Below are 24,009 nucleotides of genomic sequence, written 5' to 3'. Positions count from 1 at the left end.
AGGCTTCAGACAGAAGCTGCTTTAAGAAACAATACAACCCTTGACTCAGAGTTGCGTCCACCAACCAGCAGGTGCACAGTGTGGCATCTGGGCAACTACCACTCAGAGCCCTTCTTCTGGGGAACTCACTGCTATTCCTCCAATATGAGTCCCTCTCTACGTTTTCTTGACCCAAAGAAAATCACCTCTATATGTGTCTACACCACACACACACACACACACACACACACACACACACAGCCTTTTTCTGTTCTAGGTTTCTCTAAAAACCATTAATAACATTGTTTCTAAGGGAAACTTTCCCACATTCCAAACAAATAACTTTAAACCAATGTTGGAAGCACAATTATCTTGAAAGCAGATAGTTCCCTTTGTTCTCTTTTGCCCCTAAATTCCTCTGCACATTTCTCCACATAGTAACAATGCATTTCTCTTTCCTAGTGAAAACAACGAGAACTTAAAATGTAGAGTATCACAGCTGAAAGTCACATCACACACGCTTTATGCAACTAAACATAATTTATAAGGGCACAATGTGAGTTATCAATCTGGTACGTACTCTCTTTAAACAATATGTGGTATAAAATTGCTTCCGAACACAGAAAATATTTATAACTTAAGTGTACCAACCGAAAAGTTCCTTATTTATGACACTTCATATCAAAGCAACCAGACTGAGAAATAAGCATTCCGAGTAGGAAATAATGTTTAAAATAACTCTTGAACACAATGCACGCATGCCATGCTGATGAATGCAAACACTTTTATATGACCCTCAAATCAAATTAAAGAGACACTTCTTGGCAGAGACATACTTAAATCATTCCACATTTCCTCCTTTTTCTCTCATGTGAAAATGTCACCTTAAGAATAATTTTTTCAGGAATGAGCGGGGTTTTTTTTGGTTTTGTTTTTTTATTCCAAGTATCTTCAGATAAGTTGTCTGCCAAGATTTTACTGATAGGGGATTTCAAGTTCTTTGGGCATTTATTAAAACTCTTTGACATTATCAGTGAAAATGTCTGCAGTACCTATAATAATTATTCTTTCATTATCTTGACATTCAGTGTTTGTTTTCAATTTCATTAAGATGAAAACAGCTATCCTGTGTATTATTTACTAACCTGGACCGCCGTCTCACCTTAAATCACCAACATTGCCACAAAACAGCTGTGAGCTTCAACAAACTCTCATTGAAAACACAACAGAGCTCTTACGAATTTTATTCACCTTTCTCTAACGACGGGAAACACACAAAACCCTCCTATTAATCCATATGAATGTGCTGTTTAGAGAAAATCCATAGTGGGGAGGGATGTCGGGAAAGGTCCCTTTGAGGACATGCTGCTTTGGCTGCAAGCTGGATTTGATGGATAAGAATGTGCCAAGCACTGGAGGGTCTGAGAGAAGTGTTTTATAATGGCGTGAACAGCAAAGGCTGGACGGGAGAGGAAACTCGGAAGTCCCAAGGAACAGGATAAGAGAGCCAGTAGAATGACAAATAGGTGGGGGTTAAATCACGGGTGGCCTCGGAAGCCATATTCCGCCACTGGGATTGTATTCCCACCAGAATAAGAAGCCACGGGAGTATTTGAAGCACAAAGGTGACTTGAGCTGATTGATGCTTTTCAACGACTGCCCTGACTGCCAGGTGAAGGATGGGCTGGAGGAGGCAGAAGTGGGAAGGGGAACGGGAGGTGGCAATGGCCTCTAGGAGATGTCCTCCGAAGGTCGTGAAGGCACCATGATCTAATGCCACCTGGGGAGGAAATAAATCGGGGGGGGGGTGCCTATGGTCCATTTATTTCCCTTCTTTGAGTACCTCTGTGGACAATGTTGGTAAATAAATTGCAAATCAGAGGGATTACTAGTAGGCTGCCTACAAATCAAACTGCTTTAGGGCTTTTACAGCAGAGAAATAATATGCTTCCAGAAAAAGCTCTACCAAGAAGCCAGCTCCACATACTTGAGATTTCTATTTTTATTTTTTTTAATGTTTATTTATTTATTTTAGGGGAGCGAGCAAGCGAGAGAATGAATGAATGAATATGCATGGGGGAGAGGCGGAGAAAGAAAGAGACTGAATCCTAAGTAGGTTCTGCTCTCAGCTTAGAGCCTGATGCGGGGGTCAAACTCAGGAACCGTAAGATCATGACCTGAGCCAAAATCAAGAATCAGATGCTCAACCAAATGAGCCACCCAGGTGTCCCTTGAGGTATCTAAAAAAATAAAGCCATATGTGAACACTCTTATAGGCTGCATTTATCACTTTTCCTGGTATTACTTACTTAATTATTTTGTGGTGACCTGGGTTGAACTGCCTGTTTTATTACTGTCTTATGGCCACACATACACCTCAAGACAGTTAAAACTATTGAAATGCATGACCATGTCCTTCATTATTCATTTTTACCAAGAGGAACTAAACAAAGGGATATGTGACATAAAGCTGATTTTGCTCGTAAGAAAACATATCAGATAAAAATATATTTGTTACAGAATAACTTTTTTTTAAAAGTAGGCTCCGTGCCCAGCGTGGAGCCCAATGCAGGGCTTGAACTGACAACCATGATATCAAGATCTGAGCTGAGATCAAGAGTCTGATACTTAACCAACAACTGAGTCACTCAGATGCCTTGGAGAATAACTTTTATGTAGGTGTTTTTTAAACTTTTTTTTTCAAGTAATACTGTACATAAAATTCCAAACATAAAACAGATAAATAAATTTATTTTTTTTTAATTTTTTTTTCAACGTTTATTTATTTTTGGGACAGAGAGAGACAGAGCATAAACGGGCGAGGGGCAGAGAGAGAGGGAGACACAGAATCGGAAACAGGCTCCAGGCTCCGAGCCATCAGCCCAGAGCCCGACGCGGGGCTCGAACTCACGGACCGCGAGATCGTGACCTGGCTGAAATCGGACGCTTAACCGACTGCGCCACCCAGGCGCCCCAAAACAGATAAATAAATTTAGATTCATTTGCATAAAGACATAGTAAGCAGCTATTATTTTTCGGCAGTTATTTCTAAAGTAAGATATATCTTCAAGAAAACGAAAATTTCAATTTACTCCAAAAAGTAAATATTTGCTGAGTATCCTACATTTGAGGCACTGTTCCAGGAGTCTGGGATAAGAGAGCAAAGAGGATAGGGAAGATCCTGTTCATGGTGTATGCAGACTTCCAAGTAACCAGACAGACACTAATCCACAAAGCAAATAAATGTACAAAACATTTCCACCCAGCACACGGATCTGCAGAAAATAAAACGAGGTCATATATTACCAAATCCATGGAAAGGCGAGATAACTTTACACTGTGTGGTCCTGGAGGGCTTCTCTGAGGAGGTAACATTTGAGCTGAAACCAAATAACTAAAAGACCAAACACAGGAAAATATCAGCAGAGAAGAGTCCAGAAAGAGGCAGATGAGGGTCCATGCCCTCACCTGAAAGAGTGTGACATGATAAAGGACAGAGAGAGGGCCAGGAGGCAGGGGGAAGAGGGGTCAGTGTCTGTGTATTTGAGCTGCTGTAACAGAGTATGCACCACAGACTAGATGGCTCATAAAAAGGCATTTCTCACGATTCTGGAGGCCGGGGACCCAAGAACAAGGCATCTGCCTGATCAGGGTCTGGTGAGGGCCCACTTCCTGGTCCACAGATGGCGACCTTCTCCCTGTGTCCTCCATCCTCAGTGGAAGGAGTGGTCTCTTGTATAAGGGGACTACTCACACCCTTGGGGACTCTGCCCTCTTGACCCAGGCACCTCCCCAAAGCCCCACCTCTGACTACCATCACATTGGTGATTAGGTTCCCTCCTGGGAATTCTGGGGACACAAGCATTTAGTCTACACAGTCAGTCATAAAGGACTGGCAGGCCACATAAAGTTTTATCAGAAGACACTTAGATACAATCACTTAATGAGAGGCTATCATAGTGTCGAGGCAGGCTCAAAGTGACATGATCTGACGTCTTTATTCCGAATAGATTTTAGGCAGACCTGACAGCCAAGTGCAGTAGGGCTCTAGGCAAGAATTTGTGATGGCTTGATTACATATTTGCCTTACATTTATTTGGGCTTTCAGCTATTCAGGATCTATTACTCCTTTCTTAAGAATATCTGTTTTAGAGAAACTACCTTTGCCCATTAGACAGTTTCATCAGGGACTCTGTATTAGGGTTGTCTAGAGAAACAGAACAGAATGGGATTCTGAATACATGATTCGCTCTCTCTCGTTCTCTCTCCCTCTCTCTCTCTCTCGATGATACAGGCAAATATGTCTACCTATTTATGTATCTATTTACAGAGAGGGAGATTGGCAGAGATTCATTTTAAGGAATGGGCTCAGGCCACAACTGTGGAAGCTGAGAAGTCAAAAATCTGCTGGGCATGTCAGCAGGGTGAAGATCCAGGGAACACACATTACAGTTTGAGTCCAAAGACAATCTGCTGGAAAAATTCCCTCTTCTTTGGGGAAAGTCAATCTATTATCTTAAGGCCTTCAACTGATTGGATGAGGCCCACCTGTATTAGACAGGATAACCTATTTTACTCAGAATTTACTGATTTAAATGTTAATCTGATGTAAAAAAATACCTTCTAAGTAACACCCAGACATATTTCAACAAATATCTGGGTCCCATAGCCTAGCCAAGTTAACATAAAGAAGTAACCATCACAGGATCTATCCCTTCTAGACAAAGAACAAGCATGTGGTTCAAGCTAGGTCAAGCAGGTGTTGTACACCTGAGTAGGGGTCACAGAAGTACATCCTGTCCCCTAGTCACACCAAGACCATATGACCCTGCCCCTCTGCCCTAACACAGAGTCATGTCTTGTGCTTTCCAATCTCCATTATGAATCCCTTTAATCAAGTCATTAGTCGATTCTTGGAGGCCCCAGAAAACATCCAACACTTCGCTTTTACCTGGGCCAGAGTAATCTGGTTTGCTTGGGTGGGGGGGGGGGGGGGAATCAATCCACAAACTCTGATTGCCTCAAGCAGGGTCCAGATATTTGGAAAGACACGAATCAGATTACTGATGGTCATTCTGGAGATCGGTCCTCGAGGATGAAGGGGTTGCAATGTTTAATGTGGATAATTACAAAAAAATTTTTCCTCATAATTTACAATGAACAACCAATCTTTTTTAAATTAAAATAAATAATGAAACAATTTCTAAATGAGGAAGTGGAATGAAAGCACAATTTTGAATATTGTATGCAGTGCAATTCCTATCTTTAATAGCAGCAGAAGCCCCAGAGGCAAGTCTGTAGAACTGAAGGTTTTTGTGGGACAATTTGAAAAACTTTATTGAAATCCATTGTTTTTGTGTTTACAAAAAAAAGAAAGACAGAACAGGATCCTTGTTTCCCAGAAGCACGTTTACAATTTGATCCATTGATATATTTTTGGCTCACAGTATTACCTTGTGGCATTTTGCATCAGCTGCTGCCTCTTCCCAAAGCAATAATGTATTGCATAATTAATTCAGCACAAGTGGTGACTGTGCCAAATCAGTTTATTTAAAATAAAAACCAAAAACAACTCTACTCTTCTTCTCAATAAAGGTACTGAATTATTTTTAAAGGACCATACTGAATTAATTATGAATAGCACAGTTGGAACATACACAAATCAATTTTTAAAGCTGGAATTTCAATTAAAAATAGTTAGACATTTAACAACTAGTGTGAATTAGCTACTTCCTCCCGTGAGTCTCTGAGTAAAGACCCATCCAGGTGAAGGAACTCCAGGGGCAATGATAACAGTATCAATAGCCAGTATTACCAAATGTGCACTGTTTGCTAGGAACAAGTTAAGTGGACTTTACAAGTCTTCCTTTACAGCCCTCGTGAAATACCACATATTGGATTTTCTTATCCCCATTTTAGAGAGGACAAACTCAAACTGAACTTTAGAGACCTTAAGGAACATTTGCAACATCACCCGAGGTTCAAGCTGGACTTCAAGTTCTCACAAACTGCCCTACATTGTGACAGTGAACACCTGTGTGGAACTTCCCATCATCAAGTTCCAGAATAGACATTCACAAAGTTATAGACATCAAGTCCAAGGTGAAGGACACTGTCTATTGTCTTTATATCAACAGATATAATAGGAAACACATCTCTGATGTTAAAGTGGTATTTGGAAAAAAAAAGTATCTGAACAAGTTGTTGTTCATCAAGACTAGTCAGACTTCTACCTTACTACTGAGAAGAATAGTGACTTTTTCCCTCTGATATTCACAAACTTGGTTCCTCCTATTGTTTTTCATTCTTTAACTGTTCCAAACATTGGAAAATATCTTCACACTGTCTTATAAGTGGAGATACAGTAATAGTTGAGGCTCTTCAATGTAAATTTTGGCCAGTGATGGAAAGAGCAAAGGATTCCTTTGCTCACATCTAATTTCAGACACTACCTTCAGAAGAATCACCACGATATGATGTCTTACTCTACACGATATTTGCTAAACTCTAGCTTTTGTTGGTTCATTTGTCTGGTGTTTAACTCGCATTTCCCCACCTTCAATCTTGAACTTCTTCCCTCCTCTGTGGGCCTGGGTGTGACTATTGGCAAAAGGAAACAATGGTCGGTGATGCAGTAGGTTCAGTCTAGATGTGTGAATTATTGCTTTCCCCTTCAACCTACTCGACAACTCGACAATGTTCGCATTGGAAGGGTATTGGTGCTTTGGCAGGTGCCAAATGTTTCTTTCTTAATCCACCAGGGGGCTGCCTTAAAAAGAGCCCCATAGAACACATTTTGAAGATATGTTGCCTAAAGACTGAGAGAAGATACAATTTAATATTTGGAACATTACTGAAAGGAAAAGGCGGCATTTTTATGAACATCTGGGGACAAGAATTATAAACTGGAACTCTGGACGACAGCAGGGAAATCTGCATACTTTATCTAGAGTACCTGTTAGACCCCTATTTGGAGGTGATGCTTGACTAGATAATGACCAAGTAGGGCAGGGCTTACCATTCTATTTGCATTTGGAAGCACTGCAAGTGTATTAAAAACTTATAGGTTACCATGACTAATATTTGGGTGATATATATGTATAATAAATGATCATGCAACCAAGTTATATATCATCTACATATATAGAAGATACATACATGTTCTTTACATGTACATATTTGTGATAAAAACACGCATTGTGAGTGAGAAGGGAGGAGCCATGCTTGATCGTATTGTTATACCCAGTACCCTAGTGCATGGAATGTATTTCTTGAAATTTTAATTCATGGTTTAATACAATTCAATATTTACTGAACATTTACTACATGAAGCGGGTACAGGACACAGTAGGGGATAATGAAAAATAGAAAACTGAAGAGCACACCGTCTAGGGAGAGGAACAGACAAACGACTAAGTGTGGCACTTCCAACAGGAATACATGGGGACATGGAAAAACTTAAATCTGTGAGCCCATCAGTTTGGATGAACTGAGATGAACCTTGAACAACAAATACAAGCTTAGTACAGGGAACTAAGTGAAGAGAAGGGAGGGTGGTTGTCCGAGAAATTCAGGTGTAGACGCAAACTCCATGCACTAGATAGGTTGTACTATGCATGTTATAAGAGATGAGACTGGAAATAGACACAAAATTACTTTTAGTGACATGTGGAGAGCTTTGGAGCTTATCTGGTATATGATGGGAATATTGAAGCTTTTTATTTTAAACAGTGAAAGATCAGATTGGAATGTATTTCAAAAACATAACTGCCTTCAGTGAGATGATGATCGAGGGTCCAGAGTTGAGAGTAGGTCTTTAAATGAGTATTTTGGCAGTGGAAGCAGGCATCACACATATGTGAGCATCTCAGAGATAGCACCAAACGTTTCTTTGTAAACTGCTGGAGTTTGGGATAGGGGTCATTGAAATCAAGGTCCAAATCCATGAGGGTTGCGGCAAGATGGCGGCTTAAGAGGATGCTGGGCTCACCGCACGTCCTGCTGATCACTTAGATTCCATCTACACCTGCCTAAATAACCCAGAAAACCGCCAGAGGATTAGCAGAACAGAGTCGCCGGAGCCAAACGCAGACGAGAGGCCCACGGAAGAGGGTAGGAAGGGCGGCGAGGCGGTGCGCGCTCCACGGACTGGCGGGAGGGAGCCGGGGCGGAGGGGCGGCTCGCCGGCCAAGCAGAGCCCCCGAGTCTGGCTGGCAAAAGCGGAGGGGCCGGGCGGACTGTGTTCCCACAGCAAGCGCGACTTAGCGTCTGGGAGGTCATAAGTTAACAGCTCTGCTCGGAAAGCGGGAAGGCTGGAGGACAAAGGGAGGGAGAGCTGCTGAGCCCCCTGACAACAGAGCTCAGTTTGGTGGGGAACAAAGGCGCTCGCCAGCCAGGGAACTTGCTCGCTCCGCGCAAACACCCAACTCTGCGCTTCTGCAGAGCCAAACCCCCGGCAGCGGATCTGACTCCCTCCCGCTGCCACAGGGCCCCTCCTGAAGTGGATCACCTAAGGAGAAGCGATCTAAGCCTGCCCCTCCTGCCCCTGAGCACCTTGCCTACCCACCCCAGCTAATACGCCAGATCCCCAGCATCACAAGCCTGGCAGGGTGCAAGTAGCCCAGACGAGCCACACCACCCCACAGTGAATCCCGCCCCTAGGAGAGGGGAAGAGAAGGCACACACCAGTCTGACTGTGGCCCCAGCGGTGGGCTGGGGGCAGACACCAGGTCTGACTGCGGCCCCGCCCACCAACTCCAGTTATACACCACAGCACAGGGGAAGTGCCCTGCAGGTCCTCACCACGCCAGGGACTATCCAAAATGACCAAGCGGAAGAACTCCCCTCAGAAGAATCTCCAGGAAATAACAACAGCTAATGAGCTGATCAAAAAGGATTTAAATAATATAACAGAAAGTGAATTTAGAATAATAGTCATAAAATTAATCGCTGGGCTTGAAAACAGTATACAGGACAGCAGAGAATCTCTTGCTACAGAGATCAAGGGACTAAGGAACAGTCACGAGGAGCTGAAAAACGCTTTAAACAAAATGCATAACAAAATGGAAACCACCACAGCTCGGCTTGAAGAGGCAGAGGAGAGAATAGGTGAACTAGAAGATAAAGTTATGGAAAAAGAGGAAGCTGAGAAAAAGAGAGATAAAAAAATCCAGGAGTATGAGGGGAAAATTAGAGAATTAAGCGATACACTAAAAAGAAATAATATACGCATAATTGGTATCCCAGAGGAGGAAGAGAGAGGGAAAGGTGCTGAAGGGGTACTTGAAGAAATAATAGCTGAGAACTTCCCCGAACTGGGGAAGGAAAAAGGCATTGAAATCCAAGAGGCACAGAGAACTCCCTTCAGACGTAACTTGAATCGATTTTCTGCACGACATATCATAGTGAAACTGGCAAAATACAAGGATAAAGAGAAAATTGTGAAAGCAGCAAGGGGTAAACGTGCCCTCACATATAAAGGGAGACCTATAAGACTCGTGACTGATCTCTCTTTTGAAACTTGGCAGGCCAGAAAGAATTGGCATGAGATTTTCAGGGTGTTAGACAGAAAAAATATGCAGCCAAGAATCCTTTATCCAGCAAGTCTGTCATTTAGAATAGAAGGAGAGATAAAGGTCTTCCCAAACAAACAAAAACTGAAGGAATTTGTCACCACTAAACCAGCCCTACAAGAGATCCTAAGGGGGACCCTGTGAGACAAAGTCCCAGAGACATCACTATAAGCATAAAACATACAGACATCACAATGACTCTAAACCCGTATCTTTCTATAATAACACTGAATGTAAATGGATTAAATGCGCCAACCAAAAGACATAGGGTATCAGAATGGATAAAAAAACAAGACCCATCTATTTGCTGTCTACAAGAGACTCATTTTAGACCTGAGGACACCTTTAGATTGAGAGTGAGGGGATGGAGAACTATTTATCATGCGACTGGAAGCCAAAAGAAAGCTGGAGTAGCCATACTTATATCAGACAAACTAGACTTTAAATTAAAGGCTGTAACAAGAGATGAAGAAGGACATTATATAATAGTTACAGGGTCTATCCATCAGGAAGAGCTAACAATTATAAATGTCTATGCGCCGAATACCGGAGCCCCCAAATATATAAAACAATTACTCATAAACATAAGCAACCTTATTGATAAGAATGTGGTAATTGCAGGGGACTTTAATACACCACTTACAGAAATGGATAGATCATCTAGACACACGGTCAATAAAGAAACAAGGGCCCTGAACGAGACATTGGATCAGATGGACTTGACAGATATATTTAGAACTCTGCATCCCAAAGCAACAGAATATACTTTCTTCTCGAGTGCACATGGAACATTCTCCAAAATAGATCATATACTGGGTCACAAAACAGCCCTTCATAAGTTTACAAGAATTGAAATTATACCATGCTTACTTTCAGACCACAATGCTATGAAGCTTGAAATCAACCACAGAAAAAAGTCTGGAAAACCTCCAAAAGCATGGAGGTTAAAGAACACCCTACTAACGAATGAGTGGGTCAACCAGGCAATTAGAGAAGAAATTAAAAAATATATGGAAACAAACGAAAATGAAAATACAACAATCCAAACGCTTTGGGACGCAGCAAAGGCAGTCCTGAGAGGAAAATACATTGCCATCCAGGCCTATCTCAAGAAACAAGAAAAATCCCAAATACAAAATCTAACAGCACACCTAAAGGAACTAGAAGCAGAACAGCAAAGGCAGCCTAAGCCCAGCAGAAGAAGAGAAATAATAAAGATCAGAGCAGAAATAAACAATATAGAAACTAAAAAAACTGTAGAGCAGATCAACGAAACCAAGAGTTGGGTTTTTGAAAAAATAAACAAAATTGACAAACCTCTAGCCAGGCTTCTCAAAAAGAAAAGGGAGATGACCCAAATAGATAAAATCATGAATGAAAATGGAATTATTACAACCAATCCCTCAGAGATACAAACAATTATCAGGGAATACTATGAAAACTTATATGCCAACAAATTGGACAACCTGGAAGAAATGGACAAATTCCTGAAAACCCACACTCTTCCAAAACTCAATCAGGAGGAAACAGAAAGATTGAACAGACCCATAACCAGTGAAGAAATTGAATCTGTTATCAAAAATCACCCAACAAATAAGAGTCCAGGACCAGATGGCTTCCCAGGGGAGTTCTACCAGACGTTTAAAGCAGATATAATACCTATCCTTCTCAAGCTATTCCAAGAAATAGAAAGGGAAGGAAAACTTCCAGACTCATTCTATGAAGCCAGTATTACTTTGATTCCTAAACCAGACAGAGACCCAGTAAAAAAAGAGAACTACAGGCCAATATCCCTGAAGAATATGGATGCAAAAATTCTCAATAAGATACTAGCAAATCGAATTCAACGGCATATAAAAAGAATTATTCACCATGATCAAGTGGGATTCATTCCTGGGATGCAGGGCTGGTTCAACATTCGCAAATCAATCAACGTGATACATCACATTAACCAAAAAAAGAGAGAAGAACCATATGATCCTGTCAATCGATGCAGAAAAGGCCTTCGACAAAATCCAGCACCCTTTCTTAATAAAAACCCTTGAGAAAGTCGGGATAGAAGGAACATACTTAAAGATCATAAAAGCCATTTATGAAAAGCCCACAGCTAACATCATCCTCAACGGGGAAAAACTGAAAGCTTTTTCCCTGAGATCAGGAACACGACAAGGATGCCCACTCTCACCACTGCTGTTTAACATAGTGCTGGAAGTTCTAGCATCAGCAATCAGACAACAAAAGGAAATCAAAGGCATCAAAATTGGCAAAGATGAAGTCAAGCTTTCGCTTTTTGCAGATGACATGATATTATACATGGAAAATCCGATTGACTCCACCAAAAGTCTGCTAGAACTGATAGAGGAATTCAGCAAAGTTGCAGGATACAAAATCAATGTACAGAAATCAGTTGCATTCTTATACACTAACAATGAAGCAACAGAAAGACAAATAAAGAAACTGATCCCATTCACAATTGCACCAAGAAGCATAAAATACCTAGGAATAAATCTAACCAAAGATGTAAAGGATCTGTATGCTGAAAACTATAGAAAGCTTATGAAGGAAATTGAAGAAGATTTAAAGAAATGGAAAGACATTCCCTGCTCATGGATTGGAAAAATAAATATTGTCAAAATGTCAATACTACCCAAAGCTATCTACACATTCAATGCAATCCCAATCAAAATTGCACCAGCATTCTTCTCGAAACTAAAACAAGCAATCCTAAAATTCATATGGAACCACAAAAGGCCCCGAATAGCCAAAGGAATTTTGAAGAAGAAGACCAAAGCAGGAGGCATCACAATCCCAGACTTTAGCCTCTACTACAAAGCTGTCATCATCAAGACAGCATGGTATTGGCACCAAAACAGACACATAGACCAATGGAATAGAATAGAAACCCCAGAACTAGACCCACAAACGTATGGCCAACTCATCTTTGACAAAGCAGGAAAGAACATCCAATGGAAAAAAGACAGCCTCTTTAACAAATGGTGCTGGGAGAACTGGACAGCAGCATGCAGAAGGTTGAAACTAGACCACTTTCTCACACCATTCACAAAAATAAACTCAAAATGGATAAAGGACCTAAATGTGAGACAGGAAACCATCAAAACCTTAGAGGAGAAAGCAGGAAAAGACCTCTCTGACCTCAGCCGTAGCAATCTCTTACTCAACACATCCCCAAAGGCAAGGGAATTAAAAGCAAAAGTGAATTACTGGGACTTTATGAAGATAAAAAGCTTCTGCACAGCAAAGGAAACAACCAACAAAACTAAAAGGCAACCAACGGAATGGGAAAAGATATTCGCAAATGACATATCGGACAAAGGGCTAGTATCCAAAATCTATAAAGAGCTCACCAAACTCCACACCCAAAAAACAAATAACCCAGTGAAGAAATGGGCAGAAAACATGAATAGACACTTCTCTAAAGAAGACACCCGGATGGCCAACAGGCACATGAAAAGATGTTCAGCGTCGCTCCTCATCAGGGAAATACAAATCAAAACCACACTCAGGTATCACCTCACGCCAGTCAGAGTGGCCAAAATGAACAAATCAGGAGACTATAGATGCTGGAGAGGATGTGGAGAAACGGGAACCCTCTTGCACTGTTGGTGGGAATGCAAATTGGTGCAGGCGCTCTGGAAAGCAGTGTGGAGGTTCCTCAGAAAATTAAAAATAGACCTACCCTATGACCCAGCAATAGCACTGCTAGGAATTTATCCAAGGGATACAGGAGCACTGATGCATAGGGCCACTTGTACCCCAATGTTCATAGCAGCACTCTCAACAATAGCCAAATTATGGAAAGAGCCTAAATGTCCATCAACTGATGAATGGATAAAGAAATTGTGGTTTATATGCACAATGGAATATTACGTGGCAATGAGAAAAAATGAAATATGGCCCTTTGTAGCAACGTGGATGGAACTGGAGAGTGTGATGCTAAGTGAAATAAGCCATACAGAGAAAGACAGATACCATATGGTTTCACTCTTATGTGGATCCTGAGAAACTTAACAGGAACCCATGGGGGAGGGGAAGGAAAAAAAAAAAAGAGGTTAGAATGGGAGAGAGCCAAAGCATAAGAGACTGTTAAAAACTGAGAACAAACTGAGGGTTGATGGGGGGTGGGAGGGAGGAGAGGGTGGGTGATGGGTATTGAGGAGGGCACCTTTTGGGATGAGCACTGGGTGTTGTATGGAAACCAATTTGTCAATAAATTTCAGAAAAAAAAAATAAAAAAAAAATAAAAAAAAAGGTCCAAATCCATGATGTCTTCAAGGGTAACAGGATGTGACCCAAGAGAGGGATGCATGCATTAGAAAGGATAAGGAGGCACTGCGAAAAATACAGGTAGAAAATATCAAGAAAGAGTGAGAAATGTAAGCTTGGAGGTCTAGGAAGAGTTCAAATCAGAAAACATTCTGATCATCCCTATTTGGAGAAAAATAGAACCCACTGGTATCGGTTTGATGAATCCTAATGAAAATTATAGTGAAAAAAATTTTGTTTCGAAGGACAGAAATCTGGAAAATCCCTAAGATTTAAGAATAAGCAAAGAAAAAAAATAATAAATTAAACAAATAAGTAAATGAAAATTCAAGGAGAGACATTTAATTGGGGGGTAGAGGGGGCAAGCCATCAAAGACATAGGAGGAAAAACCCAGGACCATCAAAGACATAGGAGAAGAAACCCAGGGCCATCAAAGACATAGGAGGAGAAACCCAGGGCTATCAAAGACATAGGAGGAGAAACCCAGGGCCATCAAAGACATAGGAGGAGAAACCCAGGGCAGAACAACCAGTAGTTTCATAAAAGGTGAAAAGGGGAAGTTCCTGGATTGTAACAAGCACGAGTCTGGAGGAAATTATAAGTGTTGTATAATTTCCTGAAGATGGCCACCACTCCTGTAATACTGGGAAAGCTTCCCTGGAAGGGGAGAGCGCTATGAAATCAGGACAGGAGCTGCTCTGGACAGTTAGGTGAACACTAGCGTTCGCTTAGACAGATCACAGTGGTGCAGGTGCTCGAGGCCACATATTCCTGCCACCCAACAGGGACAGGAAAAACTCACTCAAGCATGGCTCCTAGCTACCAGATGATCACGCCTGGCCAGTCACTATAGCTGAAACACAGGACACTACATGGCACAGTAAATAAACAGTAAATTAAAAAAAGTGTAATAAATTGATTACATCTAGTATTCATATAGATAATATGTCAATATTATCATATTAATACTACAGTGCCTCTCTCTGGGGACAAGTTACCCAGCAAAATACCAACCAATCAACCAAACAGTATGTTAACCCTTCAATTCAGAAAGGAAATAAAAACCAAAACAAAACTGTGTATGGATCCACTGTATCTTTGCACTTCAACAGAAAGTAAGGAAAATAGAGCTGGGGATTCTATACTCTCCAAATTCTACAGAATTGTTCTGTAACACTAAGAAACTTCAACTAGATAGGCAGAATAACAACTCAATAGAGTCATAAAGTGAGAATAAGGGCGCCAGGGTAGCTCAGTTGTTTAAGTGACAGACTTTGGTTTTGGCTCAGATTATGATCTCATGATTTGTGAGTTCAAGCCCCACATTGTGCTCTGCGCTGACAGTGCTGAACCTGCTTGGGATTTTCTCTCTCCTCTCTCTCTTTCTGCTCCTTCCCCACTTACACACACACACACACACACACACTCTCTCTCTCTCTCTCTCTCTCTCTCTCTCTCTCGCTCTCTCTCTCTCAATAAATACATAGACTTTAAAAAAAAGTGAGAACAAATTTACACAATACTGCAAAGTTTTCATCTCCTCCCTATTGTCCTCTCCTCAATTAGCACAGAGTTGAGTATATATTAGGGGCCACTAGATAGTCATCAAATTAATAAATGAATGACTATTAGCACAGGGCTGCAAATTGCATTAGTACCCAGAGACATCAGGTATATATATTTACATATTCAATATAATATTAAGTTTGGTGTCACTGAAGACACTAACTTTTGCTGAAGACAATTTTCTGTTAAAGAAAAACATATGAAATAGTTATTAAATAAGTTTATATTTAAACACATGATTATTTGCATTTCACTCAACAGTAGACTTTTATTATATCCTTGTTCATGAGTTAAACACTGTGCCAGACCATGTTGTAAAGTTTTTCTGAGCTGATAAATTCTGCATGCACTGTGGCAGAGCTAAGAATGGCTTTTCAAGTCAAGAATACCAGTGAGGTAATTGGTGGAAGATTTCACATCAACGCAGAAGGTGAACAGGTGTCAAAGCTTTCAAAATTTGAAGAATTTGTTGAGAAAAGGATCAGCAAGTATGTAATTACAGTCATCATGTCTTGTTTAGTTGATATAAATGGTTAGTTCTCTTGCTCTAAATAGCAAGATTTTATTTATTGAAATTTGCAGAAAATTTAGCCAAATATGTAAAGGAAAGTTTTTAAAAAGGAGTAAAAAAAATAAAAAGACAGACATAAAGACAGCAATGTGAATGTGCAACTCAAAACCTAGCTCCAGTTCTTAACCCTAGTGAAGCAGAGGGGACCCCAAGCGGCAGGTGGAACAGCACAAGAAACCCGGATGGCAGCTCCATGAGCATATCTTACTTTCCAGCCATCATCACGACAAGATTTCCTTCCCCAGATGTTCTTACAATGTTTCTTCCACCCTCCTCCCTTCAGGAGCTGGTACATACTGTTAGTCCCTGAAAGTAGCCCAGGTTTAATGACACAGAGGGGGCAGTGCAAATTAGGAGTCCAGTTCATGAAAGTTCTGCCCAATTCCCCCGGGAAGCCCCTTCTTAGAACCCAGTGCCTTGCTGTGAGCCCAAACAGCCCACGAGGGCCCCGTGTGGAGACGGAATGAAGCCTCCAGCTCACATCCCCAGCTGAGCTCCGGCCAACAGTCAGAGTCAACTTGCTAAGTTAAGCATTCTGAAAGTGGTACCCAGGCCTCAGGCAAGGTGTCCCAGTTGATGGAGCACAGATGGGATGGTCCCTCAAGTCTGGCAAAACTGCAGCTTTCATGAGCAAATTTAAAAATTGTAATGTGAAGACATGCGAATCTTGGTGGTAGTTTCATGCAGTGATTGATAATCAGATCAAGCGCCTAATTTTGCAAGTAAATATGTTTAATTTTCCTATGTGGCAATAAAGATATGCCCCTCATTAAACAAATATTTGCCCTAACTACTGAAATTTGTAAAATTAAAATTCTCCATTTCACAGAATGTTAAACAATGGGTCAATCTGTTAAAAAGGATGATGAAGCATAAAGCTTGATCATTCTGGATTTTATAGCATAGTATTTAATTCAAGATACATGACTTTAAAAGAAAACAGCTTTTCGGGTTCCTGGGTGGCTCAGACGGTTAAACGTCCCACTTCAGCTCAAGTCATGATCTCTCAGTCCATGATTTCGAGCCCTGCATCAGGCTCTGTGCTGACAGCTCAGAGCCTGGAACCTGCTTCAGATTCTGTGTCTCCCTCTCTCTCTGCCCCTACCAGGCTCACACCTCTCTCTCTCTCTTTCTCCCTCTCTCTCTCTCAACAAGCAAATAAACATTATTTTTTTTTTGAAAAAAAAAACACAAGAAGACAGTTTTTACTTATTAGTTGTAAGACCATGAAAGTTATGTAAACCCTTTATCTCAGACATCTCATCTACCAAGTGACCATAATAGTGGTAGCTACCCACCAGGATTTCAGTTAATATTCCCGTATAATTTAGCACAGTTCACGACAATCTGAACAATCTCTACAACCACTAGTCACTGTTAGAATTTATTTTTATTCCCCCAAGCATGGCCTTGTCCCTACCGTGAAACTGCATAGGAATGACAGAGATGCTTAGTCTGCTATCTGGAAGAGACAGGAAGGGTGCTCAGAGGTGCTTTATAAAACCAATGCCCTCTGCTTCCCAAACACCAACAATACATCAAATACTGTTAAACAGTCATCATGCTGAGCCACCAATTTTAGTCACTGTGTCTCTATGCCCCTTCTCTTGTGACCTCATGGGTATGACAGCTACATAAATCAACTCAAAGATAAATTAATACTGAAAATATTTTCATCATAATTTCAATTAAGCTTTCAAAAAATAATGTTCACTCTCATTAGTAGTCTTCTTGCTGGTATATTCAACAAAATCACACCATGACATATAACCTTAGGTCATCTACAACTATTTGTCCCGACAAGTTCTACCTTAGCCTTTTTGTCTTTGAAATTACTACATTTAGCTGAAAATTTACATTATTTTCTTCATGAAATGCACATCACAACATTTCTTCCCCCCCTCCCCCCCCCAGCTTCTTTGCTTCACACAAGCCAACTAGACCACTAGTTACTTATGCTGGAAGACACAGGAGTAAATCTCAACCATTTAAGATCTACTAGATCTCAAAGTAAAGCTCAGAAATGCAACATTGGATAATGATCCTTAGAAGCACACAGAATGCAACATGATTTACACTCAGGAGAAGGAATTTCTTTTTTTATTCTTTCAAAATCTCAAAAACAGAGAGGATTCCCCAAACCACAGTTCTTATGTGTTTGAGAGGAAAAAAAAAACACCTCAAATACCTCCCAACAAAGTCTGACATCCTGAGACACATTCCAACCCAGAAAAAGCTGAATATTTAACAGAAGAACAGCAAACACATTAGTCAAGAAAAGATACTAATCTCCTAGGAATTTGGCTCCTTTTAAGGAGAATTATTATTATTATTATTGTTTTTATTTTTAAGGGAGAAATTGATATTTTAGTGTAAGTAGGATATATATTTGCCTTATAACTTTTATTCTTAGGTATAAATACTCATTACCCAGGCCCAAGGTGTGAATACCAAGCTGACAGCAACTTATAGCTCTATTAGAATATTAAAAAAACAGATGTAGAATCAAGTGTAGAAGATAAGTATTCATGCCTTACCTTTCTGCTTCTTTAAAACACATCTTTAAGAATAGAAATGTGTATTCAGAATTCATTAGCTTCCACCTCCAAACAGCGAAGCACAATCTCCAATAAGATTTTACAACTCTTAAGAGACTGAAAAGTACTCTATTGACCTGTATGTGTTCTGACTTAGGACTTATAAATTTAAGGAAATACTGAAATTATTTCTTAGAGTTTCCTAGAACATGTTGGCAACTGAACTCTATTATGATCTATAGGTGGAAAGAATAAAACAATCAGTGCCAAATGGGTGGTTGCTGTGCGACACACTTTCGACTTTGTAAATGATGCCATAATGTGTGGTGACCAAACTCTGCCATACTCTCTGAAAATGGTTTTAGACATAAATACTTTCAACACCCGCACTGTGCAGTTTTCTATTCTCCACTGACATGTTTGCAAAATATTTGAATGGGGTCTCATTGAGGTCAAAGAGGTGCAAGTAAAGGGGAAAGAATGGGAATATATTTACCGGAGTTCTGAGCTCAGGTATGGCAGCTTGGTAGGTGAGCGGGCGACAGTCACGAGTGTTCGGCACAAGGACACAAGGAAGAAACATCGGACCCAAGTCATCTCCGTCCAGAATATCCACCGTGAGGGTGGTGGTGGTGGTTCGCCGCTCATTCAGATTTTGTGCCCGGTCCTGGGAGAGAGGAAAACAGAGAAGAAAAACAAAAAAATGAGATGGACTTCACGTTCCCATCAACTTGACTAGACTGGAGACAGAATTCTTCCTGATCGTAGGCACCTGACCTCTCAGAGCATTTACTTTAGAAAACTTGCAACTGCAATACTTTCTTAGCCCTTTGAGAGGGCAATCTTCTCCCAGCTCAAACCTCTTCCAGTTTTACAATCCAGCACCCTTATTCAAGGACCTGGGAGCTGTCCCTTTGGAAAGTAATCACTGAAGAAGACAGAGCCCCCACATCCCTGTCTCCGTGGGAGGATAGGAGCCTACCCTCCACACGAGGCTTGCACCACATTGTGAAAATATCTCCCATCGTTAAGAAATGAAGCCATTTCACTTCTCCTTTGGGAAGACCAATTAGCAAAAACTCTTGGCTATTGATTCCTCCACCACAAGCCCAGCCTGGTGCACGCACATGCACCCACTCGCTCTTTTGATGATATTTCAAGAAATCTAGATACATTTTAGATGAATTTTGGTTACTTCCAAAAACAAACAACAACAAAAATGAAAACAAAAAACCCACATCCTGAACAAAAAAAAAAAAAAAGAAAGAAAGAAAGAAGGAAAGAAAAAAAGAAACAAAGAAAGAGTAAAATGAAGGGAGAAAAAAGAGAAAAAAAAACCACCAGATGTGCTATACTCTTAATGGAGAAATGCTGTTTAATGATTCACATAAGCTTTTCTATTATAAATTATTTTGAGACCAGCATTGATTGTCTTCTGGTAGGATGATGTTGTCATTGAAATAACCTAGTTTTCCTAGCTTCCAGGTTATAACTGTCTTATTTTGTTTCTTTATTCTTTGGGATTCTAAAACCACAGCTTCTACGAAGGGTGCCCTTGTAGCAATAATGGGAACTATCTATTCAATGTTCTCTTTTTTCCACGACATTATGGAACAATGAGAACAGGGATTTTTGTTTAGTTTTGTTTTGTTTTCCCCTATTTTACCAAGATACCACTGACATATAGCACTGCATGAGTTTAAGATGCACAACATTTGACTTGCATATATGTGAAATGATTTTACAATAGGTTTAGTTAGCATCCACCATCTCCTACATGTAAAGAAAACAAAAAGAAAAAGAAAGAGAAATTCTTGTGAAGAGAATTCCTATCTCAGATCTTAACAATGCTCTATCCCTTCTTTCATCCGACTTGAGTTCAGAACCCATTCTGGTCTCTTCATTATGAAACAGCCTTGACTAAGATCTTGCCTACTCACTTAAACTGGCCCAGTGTTGTTGTCATTGTCGCTTTTCTTGCTGTGACAATACATTGTTATTAGCTATAATCCATATTTCTGAGATCTCCCTAGTTTCTATCTAATGTCCGTTTTCTGGATCCCATCCAGGACTCCACTTATATTTTGCCATCATGTCCCCTCAGGCTCCTTTTGGTTATGAAAATTTCTCCAATTTCCCTGGTCTCTCATCTCCTTGACAATGTTGAGAATGAGTCAGGCACTTTGGAGCATATTCCTCAATGGGGACTTGATGTTTTTTTCAAGATCAGGCTGGGGTGGTACATTTTGGGGAGGGAGACCAGAGAGATCCAGCATCATTTCATCACATTATATCAAGAGTATATTATTATTAACACGACTCATGATTTAGGCTAACTTGATCACCTGGTTGAGCTTCTGTTCATCATGGTTCCCCATTGTAAAGTTATTCTTTCTTGTTTCCTTTTTCATTTCTTTGGGAAGAAATCACTATGTGAAGCCCATGTTAAGGAGTGGAAGTGATTTCACTAGAAATTCATATTAATTATATTTATCTAAAGAGTGTTCAACAGGAGGACACAAGGAAGACACAATGGACCTGTAATCTGCAAGTCACCAGTTAGTAAATCTAAGAAAGCAGAGGACAGGTTGTCCTTCTCAAAAAAGGGATGAATACAATCAAGATTAATCACTACAGTATTATACTAATAATTATGATTGGTTGAATGTATAGGGGAGAGAGATTTTTAAGAAGTCCTTCTTTAATTGTAAATTTTCCTTGTCTGTTTATTATATTCAGTATAGTTGAAAGTACAGTAGGAGCAGCAAATGGCATATGAGATAATTTTGGTGCTCCACAAATTAGCTTTAAAACTTAACACTTTAGGGCACCTGGGCAGCTCAGTCAGTTAAGCTTCTGACTTCAGCTCAGGTCATGCTCTCATGGTTCGTGGGTTTGAGCCCGGCATCTGGAGCTTGCTTCGGATTTTGTGTCTCCCTCTCTCTCTGTCCCTCCCTCACTCATTCTTTGTCTTTCTGTCTCTCTCAAAAATAAATATTAAAAAAAAATTAAATACTATACTGTAAATGTATGAGTTTTGAGTACATACGGAAAAAATTATTATTAAAGTACAGTTGCCACACAATGTCACATTAGTTTCAGGTGTACAACATAGTGATGGAAAGTACAATTTTATGCCATGCCCCCCCACACCTGTAGCTATGATTGGTCAGCACACAACGTTATTACAGAATCACTGTATTCCCTGTGCTGTGCCTTTCATCCCCATGAATTATTCATTCCATACCTAGAAGCCTGTATCTCCCTTTCCCCGTCACCTGTTTTGCCCTCCCACACCCATCTCCCCTCTGACAATCACTATTTTGTTGAAAATACTAATTTGGCATAAATTCATATATTTCTTGCAAATTTTAAAAAACACAACTGGCTCATCAAATCTGACATTTTAAAAATTATGGTTGCTTAGGATAAAGTTTTTCAAAATGCCAAATCAATCAAAGTTGATAAAAAAATATTAGATAACATTTGATGTGATATGGATGTGGAAAAATATCTGAATATCCCATAAGCAGTATTTCTGCACTTAAATGCCACACCACCTTACCCCTTATATGTCATCACCAAGTCAATGGTAGATACAGTTGAGTGTTTATCAAACTCTTTCTTTCAGTCTGTCAGCAACAAATCTAACTATTCTCTACCTCTTTGGATCATTAAGACTTCTTAAAATGGAGTACAAGTGCGTAAGATTGGGTGTATGTATGATTACCAAAATACATAATTCAGGTTTTTATGTCATATTTTACCAGCTAGACCCCAAGATCTGACCTTGACTGCCCATCTGCTTGCATTCACCGACCTTTATCTCACATTTTCCCTTGAGCTCCTCTCTCCAGCTTATCTCTTAACTCAGGCAAATGGAAAGCAAAACCTTCCCTCAAGTGAACAAGCGAGCGACTGTCCTGACAAGACCTCCAACCAGCCCAGACCATGTTGACCAGTTTGAGCTCAACCCCTTACTCACACCTGAGCCAATGGACCACGGTGTGACCTCTAGAAAGACTGACAACTACCTCTACTCACTGCAATACTAAAATCTCCGCCCAAGGAGGAGCACAAGTCTCATTACATAACACACAGCGTGTGTGCAGGCAGGTTTCCCTAGGACATACGCACGACCCTATGTCTGCGTCTACAGATGATGACAAGGCTCCCCTATCTAAATATCCCTCCTAACCCTAAACAAAGGAACCCATTCTCTGCCCAGAGAGCCAGGACTTTGGAAGTCATTCCCCATGATCTCCTTGTTTGCTGCAAATAAAGTTTTCTTTGTGTGGCAACTCATCAGGTACAGTTTCTGATGCACCAAGGAGCAGCTCACGTTGGTTTGGTTATAATATTGGGAAAAGATACTGTTTACAAAGTGTTGATTTATAAAATATGAACTTTTTACTGGGAGGAAAAATAGTAAAGAAGCTAGTGTCAGGGAAGAAAAAAAATTTCCCTCCACCCTTGTAGCTTCTTGGCTGAGACCCCACACAAGAGAAAACAGATTAGCAGGAAAACAAACAAACAAACAAACAAAATGCTTTAATGATATGTACACACACATACACCCAGGAAAACTGGGCAACTCCCCAAAATGGCCCAAACTCTCACCTTAAACCCGGGCTTCAGCAAAAGACAAAAGAAGATGTTGGGGATGGAGAGTGGGGAGAACTGGGTTTCAGGCAAGGCACAGTAAAACAAGGCTTTCCCTCTGACAGAAGCTTCTCCGGATTTAGCCATTCTCCTTTTCCTGGACGGGGAGGGACACCCTTGCAGGTGGAGAGTCCCGTGTAGGCATAAACTGCCTACTTAGTTTTCAGAGCTTCCCTGTTGTCTGCTGTTTTGAAACCATAATCCTTATGCCAGTGAGGCATATTCTGGGGTGACAAATTCTGCTCCTCTCCATGTCTACACACAGAGGTAGCACTGACAGATACCCACAGTCCCTCTATGCATGCGGATATTCTGCAGGATTTGTCATTAATATATATTATATAACGTGAGGGGTATGAATATGAAAGTAAGTCTCCAGCTCACTGTGCACTTGTGAGCCCATGGAAGGCTTTAATCTGTGATGTTCTTCTCCCAGTTTAGAACCAAATTTGACCTTAAAAATTCATCTAAAACACAGCCCCTGGAAATTGAGATAAAAACCAAAATGAAAAGAACCTTTCGCTCTTTCTAGTAAAATGCTACTGCTGAAGATTATTCTAGATAAAAGAAATAACATTCTAAATTGGGAATGGTATAAATAAAACATAATTATTTGCATAAATATTTTATGTGATTTCCTGAAGTATGTGTTTCCATTCATTCCTATGTGAGAATCCAAAACATATTAAACACTAACCGCCCCCTCCCCACCCTGCCAAATTCCTTCCTTCTTTACTCCCATTTTCATTCCTCATTTCTCTTATTTCCTTTACAAAAGTAAGGTATTTTACATTTTTAAATATTTTTTAAAAAGAGACTTCATTAGTTTAAAAACTA

General features: G+C 40.4%; 1 protein-coding gene across 1 annotated transcript in view; it reads right to left on the bottom strand.

The window, feature by feature from the left end:
- Positions 1-24,009, bottom strand: part of PCDH15 (protocadherin related 15) — an 850,076-nt gene that overhangs the window by 441,357 nt on the left and 384,710 nt on the right. Inside the window, exon 8 of the mRNA XM_047824821.1 lies at positions 19,007-19,177. Coding sequence (XP_047680777.1) covers positions 19,007-19,177 — 171 coding nt within the window. The remainder of the gene's footprint in view (positions 1-19,006; positions 19,178-24,009) is intronic.

This window comes from Prionailurus viverrinus, chromosome D2 (assembly GCF_022837055.1).
Source record: "Prionailurus viverrinus isolate Anna chromosome D2, UM_Priviv_1.0, whole genome shotgun sequence".
Classification (NCBI taxonomy): Eukaryota; Metazoa; Chordata; class Mammalia; order Carnivora; family Felidae; genus Prionailurus; species Prionailurus viverrinus.
Note: the sequence above shows the minus strand (reverse complement) of the source record. Positions and strands in the feature narration are given on the sequence as shown.